The 23,220-nt window shown below is 35.4% G+C and overlaps 2 protein-coding genes across 2 annotated transcripts; both read left to right on the top strand.

Moving 5' to 3' along the window:
* The first annotated feature begins 544 nt into the window (after positions 1–544).
* slc30a5 (solute carrier family 30 member 5) lies at positions 545–9,726 on the top strand. Its single transcript, XM_051111022.1, has 16 exons — positions 545–951; positions 1,522–1,644; positions 1,743–1,809; positions 2,538–2,623; positions 2,744–2,831; positions 4,096–4,183; positions 4,909–4,985; positions 5,145–5,315; positions 5,801–6,083; positions 6,293–6,501; positions 6,810–6,967; positions 7,978–8,107; positions 8,239–8,488; positions 8,589–8,815; positions 9,144–9,272; positions 9,503–9,726. The coding sequence occupies exons 1-16, from the start codon at positions 881–883 to the stop codon at positions 9,671–9,673; spliced, it is 2,328 nt and encodes a 775-aa protein (XP_050966979.1). The 5' UTR covers positions 545–880; the 3' UTR covers positions 9,674–9,726.
* Positions 9,727–11,403: 1,677 nt separating this feature from the next.
* On the top strand, positions 11,404–14,684 carry ccnb1 (cyclin B1). The gene is made up of 9 exons (XM_051108717.1): positions 11,404–11,564; positions 12,026–12,166; positions 12,246–12,344; positions 13,013–13,195; positions 13,290–13,448; positions 13,580–13,816; positions 13,904–14,044; positions 14,133–14,243; positions 14,359–14,684. The coding sequence occupies exons 1-9, from the start codon at positions 11,544–11,546 to the stop codon at positions 14,458–14,460; spliced, it is 1,194 nt and encodes a 397-aa protein (XP_050964674.1). The 5' UTR covers positions 11,404–11,543; the 3' UTR covers positions 14,461–14,684.
* The last annotated feature ends 8,536 nt before the right edge of the window (positions 14,685–23,220 follow it).

The following is a 23,220-nucleotide window of genomic DNA, read 5'->3' as shown; positions in this document are numbered from 1 at the left end:
TTAACCCGAATCAGTTGAATAAATTATTTAATGACTCACTCACTCACTCAGTCACATGCTGCTATACTGTAACCATCTAACCTACAGAAGGAACCACCGCTGATTCCCCACCACTGTATGGGAGGCGCGAACACAGAGTTTTATATTGTATAGTATATTTATAGTATATTTATATAGTAATATAAACGTAAACAAAAATATTTAAATGAAAATCATGAGGCACTCATATACATTTATTTTACTTAGGCAAATAATAATAATAATAATAATAATAAAAATAGCATATTTTGTCAATAACATCACAACATATTCATACTTGGATCATTCGTTAAATACACAATCGATTTGCAAAGCAACTGAACGCACAATGTTTAATTCAGAAGACATATAAAATTATATAGTCAAGGTTCACTTTACATAAAACAAAATTAGAAACAGATTTTTATGGATAATTATTATTTATAGTAGAATATATTTAATGTAAATATTTTTGACTCGATGATTATACTGAGCGTTACACGGAAGTTGACTTTTATTTTGAAATGCGTCACAGATGGAAGCCATATGTGGGGAAATGTTCACGTCACTTTAACTACCACATCACTTTATTATGTAGCTGCTAGCTAGTAAAAACAGACTAGTTTTATTAACTATGTATTTCGAAAATCAACGGTTTTTATTCCAGGCTTTGGCGCTGTGGGTCAGCAGTACATGAGCGATTTCGGTACCACCAAAGAGCCTTCAATTGTGCGGTTATTATCGGTTTCAGCTGTCTAAACAGGCTAACACAGTAAGCCACAACAGCTTTTCCTTCTTAATGATGAGCTGTCAAATAGAAGAACAGTGAACGATCTAAGAAATAAACGCACACATCAGAAGCATGGATGAAAAATACAGTAGTAATGTTATCTCAGGTGGGAAGCTGGGGCGAGTGGAGGCTCCAAATGCCAGGTAAGACTAGAGTCTGTGTATTCACTCATAAACAAGTACTGTGGCAGTACCATGTTGCATTGATGTTATGAGGTGGTGATACCAAGTTACTTTAATATATATTGTAGCATTGTCCTGTATGATTATTGTATTTATAAGCCATGGTGTATGCATAGTGCCTCAAGGAATAACGTTAATTTACCATCATGGTAATGTGCAAAATATGGTGTTGCCTTGATGACGTTTACAGTACAACTAATGGATGCCTTACTAATAATACTCTAGTGTTCTTGGAAGTACCTACGAGTACCAATTCCTTCATTGTATGATTTCAAAGTACCCCAATATTACTATGTGATGCATGACTGACAGTATACCATGGTACAGCCACAATACTTTATTGTAAGGTATATTCATTGCCTTGCTTGTTTACTGTGGTTTTACCATGATGGTAGTGTCCAAAACCCATTGCATTGCAATGAGTTTTGTGGTATTGTTATTGTGATAACGTTGTAGTTTTTAGTAAGAGCAGCACAACTTGTTTTTGTCAGTTTTTACTTTTGTACTTGAATGTTTTTGTTTTTTTCCCAGACTGACCCGGTACATAGTATTACTCTACTTTACCAAGCTGCTGAAGGCTTTTGGGATATTTGAGTCATATGACCTCCTCAAAGTTGTGCACATTGTACAGTTTCTTTTTATTTTGAAAATGGGGTAAGGAATGACATCAAATAATAAATATATTAAGGAATTTAAATGCCATGATTGTTTACGTTTTTTGCTAACATAAATATCTCCACTTTTCGGCATAGGTGTGCAGTGATACTGGTTTTCTTTCAAAAGCCATTTTCATCTGGAAAAATTATCCCCAAGAGACAGGTAGAATGTTCTTCTCGTTCTAGGTTAACTGTTAAATTCCTCAATTTTGAAGTTCTTAATGCTTAAGGGGTTAGTTCAGCAAAAAGTCAATTGCTGTCATCGTTTACTCACCCTTGTAACTCTTCTGTTCGTGTTTTTAATATTCTCTCATGCTTTTAGTCCATCCATTGAAAGTACACAAAACCCAAACTTTCACACATTAAAAAGTACAAAAAAACATTGTAAGAGTGATCCATATTAAGTAGTATAATGCAATGTATTATTTTTACAATGCTTTATGAACATTCTGAAGTGTCAAAGTTTTGGTTGTTTGAAACAAAGGAACAGAAATATTTGAGGTTTCATTAAAGATATCTGCATTTGTGTTTTGAAGATTGGAACAACATGAGGGTGAGTAAATGACAACCGAAATGTTTAGGGGAACTAACGATTTAGAGGCAATAAGACACTGTTTCCTGATCTAATTTTACACGATTCATCAATGAACGTTGTTCCAAAGGAAGAAAAAAAAGTGTTGTTGTGAATTAACTTGCTCAACCTCTGAAAAAGCTTTTCTTTTCAACTGACATCAACTATTTAGTACTGTTTAATGTTTATTGTATCAAAAGTTATAGCAGAAATGTAGTTAGAATGTTATAGAATTAGATGTTGATTTGATAATGCCATTTCATGTGGACTTTGTCCCTATTTTGAACATAAAATTTCATCTGTTTAACATCTGATTGCAGTGGATTAAAATCCTCAAGCATGCTGTCATGAGCTGTGTCATCTCCCTCTTGGGTTTCTTTGGGTTGACACTCTGTGGACCACTCAGGTATGTCTTTGGCCTAAATCTAAAATATCTCAATCTAATAACCTATAAATCTAAAAATCTTCCCCTCTCTGTCTTGTTATTTAACAAGCATTTGGCCTAAACAGATGTGATTTCTTTCAGGACCCTTTTGCTGTTTGAGCACAGTGACGTGGTGGCGATCTCTCTCCTCAGCGTTCTCTTCACCAGCTCTGGAGGGGGACCCTCTAAGGTCAGAACTCTAGAGAAATCAGGGCCCATATTCGTGAAAGTTCATAGTGCAAAGGGTTGTTCCTAGTGACAAAATTCAAAGAAAATTCTTAGAAATGTGGTTGTTTCCTCTTAAAATTAAAAAAAAAGATCTTACTAAAGAAAAAGTAATTCAGAAAGCATCTTAACTCTAAAAGAGGTCTTAAGGTCTAAAATTGTCAGGAGTACGGACAAAGACTTTTAAGAGGCTTAAGAGTTTCTTTTGCATTGGAGAAAATTGGCAAAACTTGAAGAGGGAAAAGAAATATGTTGCACACAATGCATGTAAGTTAATAAGAAGCTGCACATTAGATCGTGCAGGGATCATGTTTGTGACCAAATGTCTTAGACATGTGCTAACATCCCTGACACAGCACAGAAATGCCATAGTGCCAGAAATGGAAGTAATCACTACATTAATTACATTAAGATATTTGGCAACTGGAAAAAATGCAACTATGCAGCAGTGATGATTTGAGTCTGTTACAACCTTCTATAACCAAAGAGATCACACAAACAATTGCCTTATTGTGTCGCTGTTAATTTCCTATCAAATACGTTAAGTTCAACATTAACAGCATGGTAAATAAAAAATAAAGAATATATAAACACACAAATGTGTGTGTGTGTGTGTGTGTGTGTGTGTATGGTTTAACAGGAAAAATTACGCCTATAATTTCAAAGTGAAGTCTTATAATAGACCCTACACTTTTATTTCACTTTTACTCTTTTATTTCCTTCTTGGACAACCAACCAATCATAGTCTTCAAACGGCTGTATCATAGCTAGCAACGGGGTTCTTACTAAGATAAAAGTTTTTGTCTTTTCCTAACTCAGAATTGCTCTTAGATTGGTCCTGAATCACTCTTAAGCTAAGACCCCTATGTAGGATTTTTTTAGCTAAATTAGGAGCTTTCTGAGAAAATTCTTAGAAGCTTTACGAATATGGGCCCTGAACTGTTTCTCAGAAGAACGAACTGAAAACTCACCTCTTTTGTGTGCACTTTATCCTGCATTTCACTATTCCTCAATCCCTCTCTGTTCTAGTTTATACTATTCTAAGCAATTTGTGAAACTGTGTGTTTAAAGCATTTCTCATATTTATTGCCTCTTTATGATAAATCGCTTGTATTCTTCAGTTCTCAGTCTCTTTGTATAAAAGCGTTTGTTAAATGAATAAATGTAAATGTAGAATGAGCCATATATACTAGCTGATGCATTTCCTTGTGCTCTGTTTCTTTTTATAGACGAGGGGTGCTGCTTTCTTCATAATTGCTGTGATCTGCCTTTTGCTCTTTGATAATGATGATCTCATGGCGAAGATGGCAGAGCACCGTATCCTTTAAGGACCAGAAATGTGTTTACTGTTATTACATCAAGGTAGAATATGTAATTTTATGACACCATGCAGGCAGAACATTAAAATAATGATTGTTTACAGGAAAGGAAAGTCAACATTTACAGTTAAATTGTTCACAATACCATCATGACTGTATATTTTGTAAAGGTGTAACAATCCACTCAAGTCATGATTTGGTCTCTCAATACAATACTCTTACAATACTTTTCAAAAGCAAAACCAAAGGCAAAATAAAGTAAAATGCTATTTTTTTAATCATAAGACGTATATAAACAGTTAACAAAATTTGGTATTACATCAGGGTGAACTTAAGTTTGGACTTTGGTTCTTCTCCACCATGCACAGGGCAGTGGTAACACCAGAACAGAAATATTCATGATTCTGCTTAGCTAAAAATACACACACATTTGCTTTCTGTCGTTGACTAAATAAAAAAAAGGTTTTAATATTGTATTTTAATAAATAATGTATTTTATTTTTAATTTACTTATTTACCATAATTAATGTTAAATTAAATTTCTAACTTTTCATTTTAGGTGAACTTTACACGATATATCAAGAGAAAGAAAGAGTGTCACTCTTCACAGTATATATTGTTAAATTTTTGATTTGCAATATATTGTTACACCCCTAATATTTGGCAATTTTTACATTTTGGTGCTATCTACAACAGTAGAATCCTTAACCCTATTTAATATAGCTGAAGGACACCATGACAGTGCTCTTACCCATGCGCTGTACACAGGAATTGCATTTTTAGGTGTGGCGGACCACAAGGTGTGTTTTTGATCACTTTAAAAAAAAAAAAAAAAACCTTTAATGCTGCTCTTGAGTGTTGTCATTGTTTACTGCAATACAGACTCATTTACTCACTGATCTTGTGCTCAGATGAAGGATCAGCGAGATCATGGTGATTAACTTTCATTTTCTGAACAGGGTGGAGTGGTTCTTCTGGTTCTAGCTCTGTGCCTGAAGGTGGCCTTCAACACAGCTTCTAGAAAATTATCAGTGGAGATTGGGGGCGCAAAACGCCTATATGCTTTATCTAACCTGGTGTCAGCTGTAGTTCTACTTCCCTGGGTCATAGTGCTGTCTGCAACCACTGAGGTAAGGACCAGCAGAAGCTTTCTTTGCAGTGGTTCTCAACTCAGCAAGGGGGCTCAGCAAATTTGAAAACTGTTTTTTCTAGACCTGGAAAATGACATTGGGGATGCAACATAATGTATAAAAAGTGTCAAATTAAAATTAGCTTTCTTGTTACTAGTTGGAGACAGTATTTCTAATTTAATAGGAGGGACATCCTCATTTTACAAAGCTTATGCTTTGTTTGTGCCACTGTGACCATGTAACATCATTATTTTTTTTATTCTGTTTACTGCATGAGAGAGACTGCAGTCTTTAAATGAGTTTATTTAAACAAGTTCTAGAAGTACACTAGATATTTTTATAGATATCTAGAATAACCTCAAAACTTCAATTTCAATGGAAATCATTTAGTTGAGAGTGTAAATCAGTGTAAAATTATGAAATACATTTTGAATGATGCAGACAGTTCTGTAAGTTCTTGACATTTCTAAAATGAAAATCCTCAGAGCAAGGTGGAATCCTGGTCTGGCCTCATCTTGCCATTCGCCATGATCATCTTCTCTGTGATGATACTGGACTTTTACGTGGAGTCCATCTGCACAGCAAAGCTGGAAACCTCACGCTGCGCTCGATATGGCTCCATTTTCCTGTTCCTCAGTGGCCTGCTGCTGGCAAACTTCTGGACCCACCCGCTAACTGACCAGCTCAGAGCCATGAGTAAACCGCAAAGTAGCACTGAACATGTGCTATCTGGTGGAGTACTAGTTAGCGCCTGCTTCTTCATCATGGGTAAGTTAGTATCTCTGAAAAAAAGGTTTAATGTAAAGAATGTGTTTGAAAGATTTATATTTTTTCCCCATTATAGAACCACTCTGAGTTTGTGCTAAAAAATAGAAGCAAAAATTCTTATAACAGTGTTTTACATGTTAACCCATTTACTGTATTGAAACAGTACATTTTGCTTCTTCCTAACTGACTGAACCATTTGATGTTTTCAGCTGATAGCATCCTGTCAGCCCCATCTTCAAAGGGTCAGAAGGGAACATTGGTGGGTTATTCCCCTGAAGGAACTCCTCTTTACAACTTCATGGGAGATGCGCTTCAGCACACGTCCCAGTCTCTGCCTCGCTTCATCAAAGACTCGCTCAAACAGATCCTAGAGGAATATGATTCACGACAGATCTTCTACTTCCTATGTCTTAACCTGGTACATTAGCTCATGTTTTTATTCGATTTTAATCAATGAGTGTAGAGAACACTTAATTTAAATTCTTTAATATTATTAGCTTAGAATTTTTGTTTTTTTTTTCAAATAAGTTATATTTACAGGAAATGATTGTATGTAGTTCAAATGTTCTAGTCTACAGAGCATTGTAGCATTAAAATAAAATTTTAACCCCTCTTTTCATGGAAATTGTAAACCCTGTGGTCTTCTACTTTAACTGTGTGTTTGATTTAACTTTCCAAGATGTAACTTTTAACAGTATATTAACAATTATGTTGATCTTATTTCAGGCCTTCACATTTGTGGAGCTCTTCTATGGTGTGTGGACCAATAGTCTGGGGCTGATTTCTGATGGCTTCCACATGCTGTTTGACTGCTCGGCTTTGGTTCTGGGGTTGTTTGCTGCCCTCATGACCAGATGGAAAGCAACCAGGATTTATTCCTATGGGTAAGGATGTGCTAATTTGAAGAACAAATTGCTCTGTGAAATTTCACAAAATCCAGTCACTGAAATAGGAATCTATGAGTTACAGATTTCACTTATTTTCAAGTTAGTCACACTGACCATCAAAAAGCTGCTTGGTTTGAAAGCGACTCGTTTGTGAGCTTAACCGGTTTTAAAACATGGGCCATCATAGACTTGTTTACTTTGCAAATGGTTACAAAGAAAAATTGAATGATTGGGGATCACACACTGTCAGACTTTCAAGTTGTTCCAAACTGAAACTCACACCTCGTTGTTAGGACGTGACAATTTTAAATTGGCTGAAAATGTCAAACAGGTTTGTTAACCACTGACTGTAATGGAATCTAGTCTGATGTTGTACTCTACCTGATATTCTGTGAGATCTGTGCAAAATCTGCAGTCTTGCTTTGACCTTCAGCAAGTCACACACAAGTTTTCAGATTGCAAATGAGAGCAAAAATCTGGCCAAAATTTGTGTAGTGTAATTCAAACTTTTTAGTGAAGGAGGGACCTGAGACATGTCCAGAGAACAAATAGTCATAAATACCTGGGAGTGGATCCAGTAAGCATCCACCTAGAACACATTAGTAACCACACCGCAATGTAGAAAATTTAAAAAAAAAAAATTAGTTTGCTTGTGTAATTGCTGTTTACTGATTTCTGTTTAAATGAACCAATTTCCCTTTTGAAGTTTGATTCTACATCCTGAGTTGTGTTTCTGTGATCACTTCTGAAAATGTGATTGTTGTCATAGCTGTGTTTAATCTGTGAACAAGTTGTAGTTTTGAGAGTTGATCAAACTGGTTCACATAACAGTCAGAATGATTCACCAAGAAATTAGTCAGAATCAGAAATAATTTTTTTTTTAATGATCCAGTAATCATTCTTGATGGAAAAGCCTTGGAAGCTCATTGGTGCAGGAGCGCTGATTGCTGAACATGATGCAGTTGTGTTCTGTCTTTTTAGTAACAGTGCGGCTTGTCTCATTTCAGGTACGGTCGTGTGGAGATCCTTTCTGGGTTTATCAATGGCCTGTTCCTCATGGTCATAGCTTTTTTTGTGTTTGTGGAGTCAGTCACCAGACTCATCGATCCACCAAACATCAATACAGACATGTTAACGGTATGTACAGCTAATCTCTAAGACATTGTTGTCAGTTGTTGAACAAACAAAAGTAACACAAAGTCAGTTTTCACAAGTGAATCATGTCACCTCATGTTTATGCGTGTCCTCAATCCATTTGTTCCTTAAAGCCGGTGTCGGTTGGTGGACTCCTCGTTAATCTGGTGGGCATCTGTGCCTTCAGTCATGCACACTCCCATGGGGCCTCCAAAGGTAGCTGCTCTGGGCATGACCACGCCCACTCGCACCACGGGCACGGGCATGGAAGTGCAGAACATAGCCATGGAGGACATGGACATAGTCATGGAGGACACGGTCACTCTCACGGCCATGGGCATTCTCACGGGTCTGCTGGAGGGGGAATGAATGCTAATATGCGAGGTAGGTCTGTTTTGAGTGTGTTCAGAAATGAGGTCTATAATCATTTAGCAATCCGATTTTCTGCCTTTTAAGAATGACATTTTCCATTTCCTATTTGCAGGAGTGTTTCTGCATGTGCTTGCTGACACGCTGGGCAGTGTCGGTGTGATTATATCCACTATTCTCATCAGACAGTTTGGATGGCTGATCGCAGATCCCATTTGTTCGCTCTTTATTGCCACACTGATTTTTCTCAGTGTCATTCCTTTATTAAAGGACGCCTGTGAGGTTCTTCTCCTGAGAACGCCACCTCAGCATGAAAAGGACCTTAACTTTGCACTTGAAAAGGTATAAATTAAAAAAAAACATTACCGGTCAAAAGTGTACATTAAGTGTAAATACAGTAAAAACAGTACTGTTGTAAAATATTACAATCTAAAATAAGTTTTCTATTTCTATGTGTATATTAATGTTTTTCATTGTAATTTCTTAATTAATTGTAATAATATTTCATAATTTTACGTTTTTTACTGTATTTTGATCAAATAGCTGTAGCCTTGGTGAGCATAAGAGACATTATTTAAAACTTTTTACTGGTAATGTGTCTTAAAATTTTGGATTATCAAATTGAATGCTTTACATTGCATATTATTTAATGCTTGCTTGCTTGTCACAGATTCAGAAAATCGAAGGTGTTTTATCCTACCGTGATCCACATTTCTGGAGACATTCCGCCAGTGTCATTGCTGGAACCATCCATCTCCAACTCATGTCTGATGTAGTGGAACAGCGAGTTATTCAACAGGTATGCCTGTTTATAAATTTACAGTATTTTGTTTGGGCTTTCCACAGCTTGTATTACCATTTTACCAAAGGGTTAGACATTTAATTAGTTGTTCCTCTTCTTTTTTTTTATTTATTAATTAAAATTAATGACGTTTTTTTTATTTTGGTTATTTCTAACATTTTATAATAAAAATAACAGTGTATAACTAACTGACCAATTCATATTGTGTTCACTGAAATTCTTCTCAGGTGTCTGCCGTGTTGAAAGATGCTGGTGTTAATAATCTGACTATTCAGTTGGAAAAAGAAGCCTACTTCCAGCACATGTCTGGCCTAAGCACTGGATTCCACGAAGTTCTAACTATGACACAACAGATGGAGTCCATGAAATATTATAAAGATGGCACATGTATCATGTAAACTGCTGTTTTAACACATATAAATATTAAGAAATAAAGGGATTTAAGGTGGAATTTTACTCTCTTCCTTTTGTTTTTTGTTTGTTTTTTTTGTTTTTGTTTTGTTTTTTTTTGTATAGAACTTATTTTATAATGTCTGTCTTGTTCCTAACAGTTATAAACACAATAAAATATTCTATTATACTGTGACCACAAATTTTGCTTTTTCTTTTTTTTAGCAATGACGTAATGTTTTTGTGAAAAAAATTAAATTAAACAAATAAATACTTAAATGGGTATTATCAAAAGTTTTGTTTGTTTATTTTGTCACTGTATTGCAGTTTATAATTAAATGTTATATTTATACACTGCCATTCAAAAGTTTGGGATCAGTACGATTTATTTTTTTATTTTTTTATTTTTTTTTGGTCACCAAGGCTGCATTTATTTGATATAAATATTGTAAAATCTTATTACAATTTAAAATACTGGTTCTCTATTAGAAAATACTTAAATAAAAATTCCTGCAATGCAAAGCTGATTTCTGATATGCTGATTTATTATCAGTGTTGGTTTATTTATTTTTTTATTTGTATTTTTTGGAGGGGAACCTGTGATACATTTATCAGGATTCTTTGATGAATAGAAAGTTAAAAGAACAGCATTTATTCAAAATAGAAATCTAACAAACAACAGTTTTTACAGTCTTTTTATCAATTTAACACATAAAAATGGGTCATGTAACATTGAAGACTGGAGTAATGGCTGATGAAAACTCAGCTTTACATCACAGGAATAAACTATATTTTAAAGTATATTAAATTTGAAGAACGTTATTTTAATTGCAATAATAATTTGCAATATTACTGTTTTCTGTATTTTAGCTTAAGTTAATGCACCCTTAATGAGCATAAGTAACTTACTTAAAAAGCATTAAAAAATCTTACTAATCCCAAAGTTTTGAACGGCAGTGTATAAATATAAAATTTAAGTATAAACTGCAATACAATGACAAAAAATACTTATTTATTTATGTTTCATTGTTAAGACATTAGTCCTGATATGTGGGTTGGCTGGGAATATGAAATCACGCCTTAATATTTGTAAAAATTTTCTAATAGCATGAAGAAAGTTCATGAAGGAAGCTCAAACGCTGAATACATGTATTAAACCACCAATACAAATGTACTACAAGTTAAAGTCAATGTTTATTTGTCTAATCTGCAACAACACATCAACAGAAGTATTGTCAATTAAAGTTTCAGTGTAAGCCTCTAAATACATTAGAGTGGTATGTGCAGTTGTTTAGGTCCATGCAAATTGTATTATATTAAATGATTTTAGTAATAGTAGCAGTAAATAGTATTATTTAAATTTTTAATTAATTATATTTATTAAATAATTATATTTTTACAGATTTTTTAAAAGTTTAGTAGTAATATATATAAAGTAGTTATACACATAAGAGGAGCATAAATTGGGTTCTCAGTGTTTTCAGTTTGAGCAATAACATAGAAATACAATTTATTTGAGAACAAAGCTTGTCGAGGGCGGGAATGTATTTATTTAGGTAATGCAATTGCAGCCACGCGCTCCAGATCTAAAGATGGCAGTGGAAAGCACACAAACTACGGTACCCTACAAGAAGAACATGTTCGTCTGGTATCCCCGCCCCTGACGTCACGTGGTCATTAGTTGTCTTGGTAACGCATTGAAAGCAGCTGCGACTGAGCCAATCACATTTCAATGATTTTCGAACCCAGCGAATCACGTTCGAAAGAGCGACAATTTAAACCACAGTGGAGAACCAGTGTTATATCGAGCTCGCTTGAGTACAATCAATCAGTTTGTTCATCGAGTCGCAGCAACAAGCTTCTAAAAAGAAATTAATAATGGCTCTTCGTGTCACAAGGGTAAGTTATTTTTGTTTAATCACGATTATTTTATTGCATGACGATACAGTTTACCCTTTTTGGTGTTTTTAAATGGTTTGATAATCCCGGAAATGTTTCTCTTATCTCGCACGTTAATGCGTTAGCATGCTTTTTTTGTTTTCGTGTTAGTACTTCTAAGTATTCGAGAGGTCTTCCTATGCAGGTTTTGCATTAGAACACTTGAGTGGCATTGCGTTATTTAAAGAGCATGTTTGGTTTACTCTGGTGTTCTTGCAATTGGTTTGTGCTAATATACCTTCCATCCTCGTGTAATTAGTAACGTTACGTGTGAGCTCAAGTTTATTCAGCACTCGTTAGAATTCAAACTTGATCCTGTTGAATCTTAAATGGCGAAATGTAGTGTGATTTTCAGTTTAAGATAACTGACCCGATAAACCAATCCACTCTTTATGCACGAGTGACTTGTGGTCCTCTTCCAGAACACTCGCCTGGCCAGCAGCGAGAATCAGAGCGCTCTGCCCGGAAAAGCAGCTGTAGCGAACAAGCCCGGACTCAGACCCCGGGCCGCGCTGGGGGAGATTGGAAACAATCCGCAGACACGACAGGCTTTGAAGAAAAAGGTAACTTCTGCCCGTGTTCTCCAGACATTTATTTCAGCTGTCTGTCTTTGTCTAATCCCTGTTGTACAATTTAAAACAGGAGGTAAAGGTTGCACCCAAGGTGGAGGTAGTGGCTGAGAAGGCACCTGTGGTTCAACAGCCCAAAAAGGAGTCTCCTAAAATTCAGCATGATGTTCAGGTGAGCAGCAGATGGTCATTATGGGAAATGGTAGCCTACTAAACCACAAAGTGAGAGATTTACTGGTGCTTCTGTAATATCCACACTCATTTGTGGCACTTGTATAGACACAGGTGTCTTGGACACGTTTTCTTAATGTTATCACTTCCCAAATCTTCTGGCACATTTCAGGGGATGGGGCCAATGCATACTTGGAGTAAAATGTAAAAGGCGAAGTTTAAACTATTTACCACTGTGACTAAAGTTCTGGGCACCCTTGAAATACATGAGATGGACTGCCACGTTTTTGAGGGCCTTTTTTTTTTTTTTTTTTTTTTTTTTTTTTTTTTTTTTTTTTTTTTTAAATTGCTCAATGCATTAAGCCATTTAAAAGGCAAAATATCAATCTAAAACTAAGCAGTCACTGGTAAATCCTCTAGATTAGAACTTCCTGCTTGTTCTTGGTGTAAATGTCCTTCTGAATGGCTGTCATGCTCACTGCTGTGTATTTCTAATATCAGCCAGCAGGGGTCAATGCCCACTGTGTCTGGCCTTGAAGGTTTCAGATGCAAGACTAAGTTTTGAATTCTTGAAGTGTCCGTTCTCCTGTTCTACCTTGATGCACAAATATGAATTTGAGTTTTTTTTTTTTTTTTTTTTTTTTTTTTTTTTTTTTTTTTTTTTTGTAGCTTTTATCCGAGCCCTCCTCTCCTGTTCCCATGGAGACCTCTGGCTGTGCTTCGGATGACCTGTGTCAGGCGTTCTCTGATGTTTTGCTTAATATCAAGGATGTGGATGCAGATGACTATGATAATCCCATGCTTTGCAGTGAATATGTCAAGGACATCTATTTGTATCTCCGTCAGCTTGAGGTTTGCAAAGAATATGCTGCTGCTTTAGATTATCTTAACTTTTGTTTTGGGGGGGAGGGAAAAAATGTTAAGCTCTTCCATTTTTCTCTTGTAGACTGAGCAAGCTGTTAAGCCAAAATACCTGGAAGGAAAGGAAGTTACCGGAAATATGCGTGCAATTCTTATTGACTGGCTTGTGCAAGTCCAAATTAAGTTTAGGCTGCTTCAGGAAACCATGTACATGACTGTCGCAATCATCGACCGCTTCCTTCAGGTTGGTCCTGTTCCCATTTTGGTTTGTGTGTCTTAAGCTTTATTTTTTTGATTTTATATACTTTTTTTTTTTTTTTTTTTTTTTTTTTTTTTTTTAAATATAAAAACGCCCTCAATTTGTCCCTCAATCAGGATCATCCAGTTCCAAAGAAGCAGCTCCAGCTTGTTGGTGTAACAGCCATGTTCATTGCCTCAAAGTATGAAGAGATGTACCCACCAGAGATTGCAGATTTCGCTTTTGTGACTGACCGTGCCTATACTACCGGTCAGATCCGGGAGATGGAAATGAAAATCCTCAGAGTCCTCAACTTCAGTTTTGGGAGACCTCTGCCACTACAGTTCCTTAGGAGAGCCTCCAAGATTGGAGATGTAAGCTTGTTTACCTGTCTCCTTCTTGAAGCACTTCTGTTAAGTTGCGTGTTCTCCTAGCATTTTAACAACTGGTTTGTTTTGCAGGTTACTGCAGAGCATCACACATTGGCCAAGTACTTCCTGGAGCTCACCATGGTTGACTACGATATGGTCCACTTTCCTCCCTCCCAGGTTGCTAGCGCAGCTTATGCCCTCACTCTTAAGGTCTTCAGCTGTGGTGACTGGGTCAGTTTTTGGGCAGTATTTTTCTTTTGGCTTTGGGGTTGGGTGTACTTGCACTTTTAATTCTGAACCTTCCATCTGACACTTGCAGACCCCTACTCTTCAGCATTATATGGGCTACACCGAAGACACACTGGTTCCTGTGATGCAGCATATTGCCAAAAATGTTGTTAGAGTCAATGAGGGGCTTTCAAAGCATCTGGTGAGTGGATTCAGCCAGACGCACAACTGGCCTGTTTGATTCAAGTAGCTGTTTGGCCTCTAGAATGAGGCTTTGTTAATGTGACCTGCTAAAGAGTGTTTGCTTTCTTCTCCAGGCTGTGAAGAACAAGTACTCTAGTCAGAAGCAGATGAGAATTGCCTCAATTTCTCAGCTTAAGTCATCCTTGATCAAGGACCTGGCCAAGCAAATCTCATAGTGTGGGATTGTTGAAGAGACTCAAGCACTGTGTGCTGCCTTGTAAAAATTGTAACTTATGCATGCTTTTACTATTGCAACTTTTATCGTTTGAGATGTTTTACAGATTTTTCATCTGCACTGCCATGTCCTGAGTAAAGGTGATCTCAATGTTGATGGGTGATTTCAAAGTGTTTATGCAATCTTGTACATTTGAACTTTCAAATAAACATTTTAACATTTTAAGACTTCAGCAATGTGTCCTTCATAGCAAGCCACAATAGTGTTTGGGGGTTGTGTGTGGGGGGGGGGGTTCTTTTTCCCAAAACTCTGCAGTAAAGTGGGTCCCCAGGAGCAGGGTTGAAGACCTATTCTTAACTTATTAATTGTTTATACTTGTATGAAACTTTTTAGAAATGGAAAAGCCAACATGTTTTACTACACACATTGAATCTCCTCAGTTTAATAGTCTTTTGCCTTGTTTCAGTTGACTCTTGTTGGGACCATGCTCTTTCAATTAGCTAAATATAACCGCTTGTTGGGGTCTGTAAGCACAATTCTAACTGCGGCTTTTTTTTTTTTTTTTTTTTTTTTTTTTTTAAACTTGGAGGTGCAAATGAATGCTAAAAGGGCAAAGAAATAAGGAAAACTGGCTACAGTAATTCAATAACGTGCCGTTTCTGGTGCAGACGCATTTGATTTATTTAGGCCTTTGCAAATAAGGAATACAACGATGCAATTTATTCTAAGAAGCGATATTCGTTTTTTACGTTAATGTAATTAAGTCCTCACGAAAAAGGATGTTTCATAAATTTCAAAGTACTGAGCAAGCATAAGTTTTACAACGTAAAATTATTGGATGATTTCGATTGTTTTTAACAGCTTTCTCTTCAGTAAAATGTAGTGCACTTACTGGCCTGTAGGCGGCGACCGTTCACTTTTAATCATGTGAGATGCGTTTCGCAGACGTAAACAGTGGGGGCTTTTTACAATTATGTATGACTGAGTGAACCCGTTTATATCATTTGCTTTTTAACGTTTGTTGCCTATAGGTCTTTATACTCAAGTCCCTTGTTTTTACTGTTTATTTCTGTTGTTTTAAAAAACAATTATTTAATACAACCCGTACACTGTGACAACGTCGATCGCCCCTCCCACTGTTGTGGGTAGAGTGCTGAATGGGCAATATGAGACGCACCGTACTATATATATATATATATATATATATATATATATATATATATATATATATATATATATATATAGCGTGAGGCTGAATTGACAGACCCCAAGGACACGTATCATTTTATTCCATGATAATTTCATTCATTGGAAGCCATAAGAAGCGTACTGTGGTATGGAGCCATTTCATCCAAGGCCTTAAAAGAACATCCTGAAAATACACATTTATGACCGGTGTAGGTCTGTTTCTCTGGGTTGGCTGCATGTCCAACAACGTTACCATTATTTAGAGTTTTCTCAATTGCTCAATTGCGCATTAGCTTTTTGCCCCTTAAAATGTTACATTTAAATCTCCGAACAACTAGTTTGTTATTCACTTCAGATTTGGATATCTTATTTAAGTGTTGTCTGACGCATGTGTACAAAAGATTAAGTACAACTGTCTACAGTTTGCACAATAACTACATGCACATGGCCTGCTGACCAAAACTGATGAGCTGATTCCTATTAAAACTGCCAAACTTTTCACTTCTAAACCTTCTTTCATTGTGTGAGCCATCACATGCAAAATGATCCATTCTATTGTTAAAATATGTCAGACATACAAATATATTCCATAAATATCTGACATACATGCAGTGTTTGTGATGTCTGCTAAATTGGCAAATGATTTACTATAGTAATGAAATAGCAATCACAATCTCACCAATCAAACAAATTTCTGTTCTCTATAGATGCCTTCACATGTACTGTATGCATACACGTGTGTATTTGTTTTCTGTGTACTGCAGTATTGACTTTTCCCAGTAAACACTGAACATTACTGTTGAAAACTGTATCTAAACAGCTCAGTGTGGTACTTAGCTACATAAAAAAATAAATAAATAAAAAAACTACATTTTTGTATAGTAAGCAGTCAGTGTCAATATATAAGTTGAAAATTTTCATTTGTATATGACAAATATGTATATATTAATACATTAAATATGTATATGACATTTTGCCATGGTGAAAATATCTAAACATTTTTGCCAGTAGGGCTAACACACACACAAAAACCTTTTCTTTTTGATTCCAATGACAATTTTATTGATATAACTATAGGTTTTAACCATAAGACTGGTGCTAGGTGCCAGCTGCAAAAATGTGACAAAATAAATCAAACCATTAATTTGACTAAAAGATATTGTAAAAAATCAGTTGTTTTACAAATTGCTCTGACCTTACTTTTATGAAAAATACCCTTTTTCCAAAAACCTTTAAGTAAAATATGGCGTATTTATATAGTTTACTTGGATGTTTGGCTCAAAACCACATTGGTACTGAGATACAATATCACTTGTGGCCATATGGCAGCTCATCAAAATCTCCCCCTGTTCGGGTCTAGGATGTGCACACAGCTGCTGCTTCCCATACTGACTATGAAGTCTTTGCTCTTTAAGAGGGAAGGGCTTATCTCCTTTGCTCCACCCTTAGCGGTTGTGTTCCTCGGGGACCGGTGATAATGAGTCTCAGTTTCTCTGGCAGGCTGCGCTGGTAAATGCAGGTCCGGGCTGAGAACTCATACTTGCACGCTGAGGTCATGACTGGCCAGTGAGATCAGTTTACAAGACAGATTCCTTGTGAAAAGAAGAGCCATAGGGCAGCAGTTCAACAATTTAGCTCCACCACTGAAATGGATGTTTTATTGTACACCATTGTTTGTCTGCATTACACTATCACAACGTTCCCAAAGCAAAATGATCATATTAAGGAAATTCACACAAGCACTCTACTTTAGAAATTGATTTGGCCCTGAAATCAGTTCTTTATATGTTTGTAAATGCCCATAGAGTCTTTAAAAAATATCCAACTTCAGTTTTTGTCAAACAATGAATAGTAATATTGCCAAGTACAACATGTTTCTTATCTTGTTGGTCCAGGATCAACATTTTTGTAAAGAAACAGTTCTAACCATATCCTTAACCTTTGCCAGCATAAAACAAGGATATAGAATAAACTAATCCATCAAATTGATTAATTTTGTCACACATGGCCTGGCAGTTAATGTGCACACTCCAACATGTACAATGGTATTTATGATCAGATGAGTCCGGCCTGTGTTTGAGTATGGCTCAAGTGATATCCTGACCCTCTGACCTGTGATTTAAAACATATATATGTAAGGAATAACTGATGAAGAGACGTTGAATTATTAAAGCAATAACCCAAAGCTATGGGTTACAGTGAATTTAGAACAGCTAAGGGGAGTTATCAGGACGAAGAACCCCTTTAGCTGTTCTAAATTTGTTGTAAACCACAGCTTCACAGAGCATTTTGCTTTTATAAAAATGGTTAATCCATAAAAATATATATATTTTTTTATATTTATTTAATTCATAAAATAGGCATATATATATATATAGGCATATATATATATATATATATAATGTGATTACCAGACCTTAAACCATTGTTTATATGTTGTTTTATTTCAAGATATTTGTCCAGTTTTTGTCCTTAAAATGCTTTTGTCTCCCAACCCCCAATGGAGGCCTGAGCCACTGATATGCAGACTAATGCAGTTACTGGAGAGAAATAAAAGGTAAACATTTTATCAAATTGTTAGTCATATTTCTTTGCTTGCATTTTTCAAAGAAACAGCTGGAAGTGGATGAGACTAGAAGTCAGACACATTCAATTTACAAATGGTTGCATCCGCTGTTACAGGAAAAATAAGGTGGATACGTTTACTGAAAAATAATTGCACAGCTTGGAATTTTCATCAACCAATCAGAATTAAGCATTAATAGGCCCAGTGGTGTAATTATTATTATTATTATATTTTGACTAATATACGTTTTCATACTCAAGACCTCTAAATTTAGCAATAAATGTCTTTACAGTGTTTAATATAAAAATACATAGAATTTGGTTATATTTTAAGTGTCTTGTTTAGCTGTGCAGCTTTTTACATGACTGCTTACGTGGTTATGATATTCACATTTTACCCGAGAACAAACAGCACAGAAACTTCTTTCATTTTGTTTATTTAAGTCCACCTCCAAAAATTTGAAATCTCACTTAAAATGTCTAAATAATCTATGAAATCCACTTTTCAATGTACTGTTGAACTATTGTAAGTAATAACTCATTTTTATATAATCCAGAGAGTACGCTTTGATAATGCAATTGTAAACCATTATCACACAATGAGTTACATGTTCAATATAGTCACACTGTCATTTAGCAAATGTTTTTATACAAAGCAACTTATGAATTAGGAAAACTGCAAACAATTTATCATAAGAGGTAACAACATTTGCAAGTACCAAGTTGCACAATGCCAAGCAAATGCCAAGTTCCAAGTGTAAGCTAGTGTGCAAGTTGGACAATAGTTAGAGGAAGGTAATAAAATATTAGTTATCACTTAAATGTTAGTTATTATTATCACTTAATAAAATCACTTAATATCTTTAATAAATTTGTCTTTATATTATCTCAAAATTTAAAATGTGAATTTATATCTCAAAATTACAGCTTTGCTTTTCAAAACTGCTTTATTTCATGTAATAGTGACATTTTTAAGGATTCTTAGAGGTTTTTACTGAAAAACGAGGTAAAAAACTAATAAATTAAGAAGTGATTTTTTTCCAGTGAACAGAGAACTGCAGTCTCCAGGTGAGATTGATTACTCTACCTGTGCTTCTTTTCTCTCAATCTACAAACAGACCTCAGGAACCCATTTGAATGAGGTGCTGACACAACCATGTGGAGTGGACGGAGAGACACTAATAAGAGCACAGCTGGCAACTGGGCCGCAGTCTCTCAGTGCCTGGAACCCCATGCATAAATAAACACAGAGGCATTCATTTTCACAATTTATAGATTTTCAAGTAAAAGCCCAATGTTCTTCCTGAACTTTACAGACCTCTGCTGTTCTATGACACATGAAGGGAATAAAGTGTTCTTTTGTGCCCAAGCCTCAGTGTTTGGTTTCATTCAGGTGTGAACAGACATTAAGCCTGTCATGTTCAGAAGCATCTTGACTGTGCAAATGAAAGGTACATGTATATACGGTTTTTAAGTTCAGATTAAATTTTTATTTAGTTTTAGTTTAATTTGACAAGTGTTTTTTTTTCCCCTGTGATAATGCTTGCTGAAAGACATCTGTGAGGACTGTGACTGGTGACTGGTGTTTTTGAGGGATTTCAGTGAAAACAGAATCACCACTAATTTATTTTATAAAGCAATCCTTAAATGAATATTCCAGGTTAAATACAATCTCTATTAATAATAATAGTATTTCAAGTCATACCTCAGTTTTTAAAAACAGTGTAAACAAAAATGTATTTAGAACAGAACCATAATCTATTTATTTATGTATTATTCATGTATACAAGTCTACTCCATTGTATGCTTGTCCCATAGACATCTGGTGTTTGAGGTATTTTCCTAAATTGTTATCGGCGTTAACTTACAGCATCTTTTGCAGGGAGGTTAATTTGCATTTAACACAGAATGTTAATAATTGTTAGCAAGTATTTTTTTTTTTTTTTTTGAACTCTCAGAATAAATAACTTGTCATGCACTGTAAAAGATGGCTAAAATTGTATAGACTATTGAGGAGAGGTGTGCTTTTACCGTATCAGACCTTTTCACTTGCCAGATGATAAAAGAGAGTGAAAGGTGGGCTCTTGACATGAACCAGTATGTAATCACCTAGCAACCATCCAGAACCAGCTGCATAGCAACACGTAAAACCACCTTATCAACCGCATAGCAGCATCCTAACAAGAGAATGCACAAGAGAGTACCACGGCAGTGTACACGATTAATCATAGTTTACCAAGGTGCTTTACTTGAAAATTGAACAAAATAACTAGTGAGTCAGTAGTTCCAAAACCTTAAGCTGTGGGAAGGACAGCAAAGTTTATAGATAACTAGATAACACAGGAACAAATGACTAATGCACTATTAACATTCAAGTAACTATTATTAACTAACAAGAAACTCATTAGTTCATCTAATAAGCTAATATTAGCTAATAAGTAACTAATATTTTTTTCATTTCTCCAGGAGAACTACTAAGAACTACCATATACAGGTTCATAATTAATGTGAATAATGCAAAATGTATAATTAATTATAAAGTGAAGATCATGGTAACCCACTAATGACTCAAGTATCACCAAATCCATCAGAAGGAATTATTAATTATTTAGATCAGTATTCTAAAGTGAAGATCATGATAACCCCCCTAGTAATCATTAAAGTCATTGTAAACTTTTGAGATTTTGTAAGGTTCTAGATAGTAGTACTTCCGATGGATTTGCTAACACTTGAGTCATTACTAGTGGGTTACCATGATCTTCACTTTAGAATACTGATCCAAATAATTAGTAATTCCTTTAGAAGGACGTAGTAATACTTGAGTAATTACTATCCAAAACTTTACATATACCTCAAAATCTTTCAGATTTCAGTCATTACAACTGAGTTATCATGTTATTCACTTCAGAATACTGATCCAAATAATTAGTAATTTCTTCTGACAGATTTGGTAATACTTGAGTCATTACTAGTGGGTTACCACAATCTTCACTTTAGAATAAATTATACATTTTGCATAATTCACATTAATTATGAACCTGTATATAGTAGTTCTTAGTAGTTCTCAGGGAGATATGAAAAAAATTCTAGTTATATAGTAGTTAATACTGAACTACCACTTTCAACTGAGTGCTATTACTTACTGATTCATTAATCAGAGTTTCTCGTTAGTTAATAGTAGTTATTAAAATGTTAATAACGCATTAGTCATTTGTTCTTGTGTAGCTATTCATTAATGATGGAACAGTATTCTAAATTGTTACCTCATAAAGAGTTGTGCAATGATGGATGTATTGTTGAATCATGGCTTGAATCATTTAGCTCCAATCACTATATATAAACACAGATGTTTGGCACCTCTTCCTCAATATGAGTTGAGATGTGGTAAATCATATTCTAGATCAAAATGTAAATTTTTTGCCTATGTGGTGAAGAAACATTTACTGCAGCTATGTTAATGAAATGGCTATATGATAATGTCATAACATCACTTTTGTTGGACATTTAAAAAAAATACATGAAAGCAAAAACACACCATACAGAAAAACAAAGTTCACACAAATTCTGTCTATTTTCAAGATTGTTGAAAAGCAAAGTAGAGGGTTATTATTATTATTACTATTTTCATTTGCCTTACATTGCATTACTTTTGTCAGTCTTCAGAAAGAAGCTTTTTGTGTGTTTTTGCTGACACAGTAAATTACTACTCAGGGTCACTCGGTCATTTATGCTGACATCTGGGTCATGTGCTGTTTCAGACAATGCTGTGCATGATTCTCAGCATCAAAATGATTGTTCTCTTTCATAAACAAAAGATCTATTTATTATTTATCAATGGATATTCTGTCTAAAGCTGCTAGGATGAATGATGCAATCCTTAATTCATGAATTGATTTTCTGAAGGACACAACCTTACAAGGTTTATTCTCTCTCGTTTGTAAAACACCCATCTCAAAATAGACACCATAATAAAAGAATCAAATTTCCTCTTGCTTGTATTTCATTTCTGCACACCCCCATTGTCTTATTTTAGATGCATATGCCTTGTAACCTGATGCAGGAGCTTCTGTCACTCATCACCAATGTGATTTCATTAAAGCAGCTCAAATAATACAGCAAATCAAACGATCAAGTCAAACATTTGAGCGATGGGTGCTAATTCAATTCAGTTATACCCCAGCCTTGACTTCATTTCCCAAAATGTCTTGTTCTCCCCTCACGCACACAGCAGCAGCACTTATTGATTGGATTCAGTCAATAAGGGCTGGTTTCCTCTACTCTGATCCTTATGCACTTAGGGAGAAGGTCCCTGCCTGCATGAATGCTGCCAGGTTATAACAGAGCTGAATGCAGAGCACATAAATTATTCAGGAGCCGTGCTTCTGCCCAGGCCTCCATTAATGATGTCACCCAACCCCGTGGAGCCAGACACTGTCCCGTGGGATGTTATGCTTGACACTGCTGCTGTGGGGGTGCTGATCTATAGGACTCCTTGCCTGCTATAGCTTTCCTATATGAATCAACACAAAGAAAACACATATCTAATACAAATATTGCTATCACAAACATAGAAACAATGTGTTTGTTACCAAACATATTTTGGTAATAAATTATTTATTAAAATAATAATGTTTTCTACAAGATCATTAAATCAGATCAAGATAGTCAGACAGACAGACAGATTGTCAGATGGTAGCGTTAACAGTTAACAGCAGCAGAGCAGGATGAATTGTATCTCTCAGTCTGCTTAGAGTTCTGGGAAGTCAGCTGAAAGTATTCTTCTTGGACATGGAAAATCAACATAGAAAAGACTAATATTTTGCCAGGAGTGTGTGCCACTGAAACAGAGGGCCCCTGGATTGCCAGGCAGATATTAAGAGCTCAAAACCTCCAAATTATTGGCTTGAGCAGTGATCCATGTTCTTGTTCTTTATAATCACCGGGAAACCCTGGATAAACCTTTTGAGTTGTTTCATTTTATGTGCATCCCACATGGAATTTATCCCAG

This window comes from Labeo rohita, chromosome 5, assembly GCF_022985175.1.
Source record: "Labeo rohita strain BAU-BD-2019 chromosome 5, IGBB_LRoh.1.0, whole genome shotgun sequence".
Lineage (NCBI taxonomy): Eukaryota > Metazoa > Chordata > Actinopteri > Cypriniformes > Cyprinidae > Labeo > Labeo rohita.
Note: the sequence above shows the minus strand (reverse complement) of the source record. Positions and strands in the feature narration are given on the sequence as shown.